Here is a 3,663-nt window from a genome sequence, read left to right on the forward strand (position 1 = left end):
CGCGACCCAGTGGAGCTGGAGCGCGTTCCGCGGCCGCGGCGACGCGTTCGTCGCCGTGCCGTGGGGGACGCGGCCGTGGAAGAGCACCAAACCGCCGGGCGGCAGCGGGCAGGCGACGACGTCGCGCCGCGGCTCCGCGTCGCAGAGCTGGTAGTCGCGCACGGGGAAGTGGGGCAGCTCGCCGCGCGCGTGGCCACCGCGCTCGAAGACGAGGCACCCGTTGTCCGGCGTCGCGGCGTCCAGCGCGATCCAGCAGCCGACGACGCGCGCGTCCGCGGCCAGGTTGAAGTAGGCCGCGTCCTGGTGCCACGGCTTCTCGCGGCCGCCGCCGGGCGGCTTCAGGAGGGCCATGTCCTGGTACAGCTCGAAGTCGGCGTCGCCGAGGAGCGCGCGGACGAGCGAGTTCAAGCGCGGGTCCTCGACGGCGCGCTCGCGGATCGGCCGCGAGTACTTGGCGAAGCCCATGGCCTTGCGCATGCGGTCGCCGGCGCCGGGCCTACCGAGTGCGACGGGGTCGGATTTTCACGCGAAAACTCACTCCTGTCGCTCGACGCTGCGCCGGGCTCGAGGGGCTCGGCGACTTCGCAGCCCGCCTCGTACTGGACCCAGGGGATCTTCGCGCCGTTCGTGAAGTCGGGCGGCGCTCCGCCGCGCGCGCGCCGCTGCGCCAGGAGCGCGTCGCGGAAGTCCGCGTTGCTGCCGTCCTTGAGGGCGTCGACGGCGGCGCGCAACGCGGGAGCCGACGCCTCGAGCCCTCGGCTGAACACGACGAGGCCGTCGCGGTCGAAGGTCGCTTTCGCATGCGCGAGCTCTTCCGGCGTCGCCGGGAGGGCGCCCTGGTCCTCGGCGATGGCGCCGTAGTCGTACAGGTCGCTGGGATGCGGTGGCGCGCCGACGTCGGTGAGGCCCTGCGCCGTGCCGGCGGCGCGCACGTCGGCGAGACCCTGCGCCACGCCGTCGGCGAGTGGGGGCAAGAGGGCTGCCATCGCCTCGATCGGGGGTCTTGGGAGCTTCAATTAGAAGTAGCTTGAACTACAACTTGAGTGACTAGGGAAAAGCTGCGAGGTGAATCGGCCTCGCGTGCGACGAGCGCCACTGCCGTCGCGCGCCGCTGCCGTCTACCTCGCGTGTCGACGAGCGCCGCCGCCGTCGCGCCGCCGCCGTGACACGATGGACTTCGTCTCCTCCATGCTCGGCGCGTCGGCGTCGTCGGCCAGCGTGCCGCGCGACCTGCCCGAGGTGGCGCGCGTCGCCGTGGAGGCGCCCATCAAGGCCGAGATGCTCGGCGGCGCGAGCGTCGTCTGGAAGTTTCCCATCTTCGCGCACGCGGCCGGCGGCGGCGCGGGCGGCGCGGGCCCCGTGCGCGTGACGCGGTCGCTCGAGGACGCGAACTGGCTGCGCCGCGCGCTGCTCATGAAGCTGCCGGGCCTCTGCGTGCCGCCGGGCCCGCTCGTCGCCTACGCCGAGTCGCCGCACAGCGTGCTGAGCGGCGCGAAGCCTTTGACGGCGGACATGGAGGTGTCGCTCATGGACACGATGCAGGCCTTCCTGGACCGGTCGACGTCGCTCGACCTCATCCGGCGGGACCCGCTGCTCCTCGGGTTCCTCTACGACCAGCCCGAGGAGTGGGCCGCGCGGCGGGCCCAGGCGGAGCGCGACGGCGGCCTCGCGCCCGCCACCGTGCAGGTCGGCGCCTCCTGGCTCCAGGTCACGGAGGCGCTGGGCATGGGCGCGGACGCGCACGCCGACGACGCGGACCGCGACGCGAAGCGGCGCGCCGAGGACCTGCAGGCCTGGGTCGTGAGCATGGAGCGGCTCTTGACGTCCTGCGAGACGTCGACGTCCGCGGCCGCGGACGCCAAGGTCGCGCTCGCGCGGAGCGGCCGCGCGGCCGTCGACGTCGCCGAGGCGCTCTGCGAGGACCGGCCCCTGTCCGCGGCCCTAAAAGCCAAGCGCGAGGCGGCCGCGAAAAAGGCCGTGCCCCTGCGCGAGGGCGCCCACGCCTTCCTCCGCGTCTGCGCCGACGAGCGCGCGTGGCTCGCGACGGCGCAGGAGGCGCTCAACATGCACGAGTGGTGCCGGCGCGAGTCCGCGACGGCGCGGCGCCACCTCCGCGAGCACGTCGCCTCGCGCGACGAGCGCGAGATCCAGCTCCGGCGCGCCGCGAGCCGCGCGAGCGAGTCGAGCGACTACGGCGCGCAGCTCGCGTCCTGGGCCGAGCAGAGCCACGCGGACGCCATGCTCTCGACGGACGCGGACGTCGCCGCCGCGACGTTGGCCGAGGACCGGCTGCGCGCGCGGCTCGTCGCCGCGGCGGCGCTCGTCCACGAGGAGCTGGCCAAGCTCCAGGCCTTTTGGAGCGCGCGGCTCTCGGAGGCGCTGCTGGCCTACGCGCGGTCCGAGACGTTCCAGCTCGACGGCTTCGGGTCCATCTACGCGCGCGTCTCGCAGCGCCTCGAGGACGTCGCCGTCGCCGTCGCCGTGCCCGACGAGGCCGAGGGCGTCGTCGCCGTGCCCGAGGAATCCGAAGGCGCCTTCGACAACGCCGGGTCGCCGGGGGGGAAGAACCCCTTCGACGACGACGCGGTCCCCGTCGCCGAGGCGCGCGCGGAGGCCGCCGTCGCCGAGGCGAAGGGCGACGAGCCGCCGCCCGTCGCCGCGCCCGCGGACCCCGTCGGCGAGACGGTCGACTTGTAGTAACGGTCGATTAGAAAAACGCCCCTCAATCGTCCTCGTCGACGTGGTCCTCTGGTCGGAAGCCCGGGATTGGCGGCGTGAGCGTCCAGACGCGGCGATCCAGGGGCGGCAGCGGCACGCCCTCGAGCGTCTTGGCGCGGCGCCGCAGGTCCACCGGCAGCGCGTCGAGCGCCGCCTGCTGGAGGTCCAGCTTCATCTGGAGCCGCGCCTCGAACGCGTCGTGCTTCGCGCGCGATTTGACGTTGTACTCGCGCCCGATCGCGAAGTGCGCCGCGGCCACGTCATCCGGGAGCTTGGGCCGCTTGCGCTTCGGCGCGTCGATGATGGCCTTGTAGAAGTCGTAGGCCGCGTCCTTGTGGTCGTTGTCCGCGGCCTGCGACGCCTGCTTCGACTTCTTGCTCTTCGGCGCCGCGAGGCCGCGCCGCGCGACCCGCAGCGGCCGCGCGAGGACGCGCGCGCGGGCGAACATGGCGGCCTGCGCGCGGGCGGGGGGGGGTTGCGGGCGGCGCCGCGCGGCGGGGTTGGCCGTAGCGGCGCGCGGCGTCGAGGCCTCGGATCGCGCACGTTTTGCGCGCGACGGTTTAGGAAAAACTACGATCACGGATGCACTCATTTGACCGTCGTGATTGGTTTCTATTCCTGATCTCCGCATCGGCTCGAATTTTGGTGTGGGGCGTGGCGGACGCGGGTGCTTGCTGCTGCCTCAGCTCGTCGCCGCAGCGTGGATGGAGCTGACGGTGCCGCGGTTCTTGACGTCGTGCTGCCCCAGAATCGCGAGTATGGTCGAGATGGTCGCTCGTGTGCTCGTCCTCTTGGCGCTCTCGGCCGGCGCGAGCGCTGCAACGGTCACCCGGCAGCGTCACTTTGCAAGTGACGCTGGAAATCCCCATCCATTGCAGGTCACAAGCGCCACGGTCACGAGCGCGTCGCCCAAGGTGCTGGCCGTCGAGGGCGGCACGGAAGTCG

At 73.0% G+C, this 3,663-nt stretch overlaps 2 protein-coding genes across 2 annotated transcripts in view; one reads left to right on the top strand and one right to left on the bottom strand.

Annotated features, from left to right (window-relative positions):
• Positions 1–27: 27 nt before the first annotated feature.
• Positions 28–477, bottom strand: AURANDRAFT_19085 (hypothetical protein; the record flags this gene model as incomplete). The annotated part of the gene is made up of 1 exon (XM_009034350.1): positions 28–477. A coding segment is annotated over one exon (450 nt), but the record flags the coding sequence as incomplete, so codon positions are not given.
• Positions 478–1,512: 1,035 nt separating this feature from the next.
• The window catches only part of AURANDRAFT_60794 (hypothetical protein), a gene marked incomplete at both ends in the record, with an annotated part of 4,131 nt that continues 1,980 nt past the window's right edge, over positions 1,513–3,663 (top strand). Inside the window, 2 exons of the mRNA XM_009034149.1 lie at positions 1,513–2,685; positions 3,597–3,659. Coding sequence (XP_009032397.1) covers positions 1,513–2,685; positions 3,597–3,659 — 1,236 coding nt within the window. The remainder of the gene's footprint in view (positions 2,686–3,596; positions 3,660–3,663) is intronic.

The sequence above is a fragment of the Aureococcus anophagefferens genome (assembly GCF_000186865.1).
Source record: "Aureococcus anophagefferens unplaced genomic scaffold AURANscaffold_1, whole genome shotgun sequence".
Classification (NCBI taxonomy): Eukaryota; class Pelagophyceae; order Pelagomonadales; family Pelagomonadaceae; genus Aureococcus; species Aureococcus anophagefferens.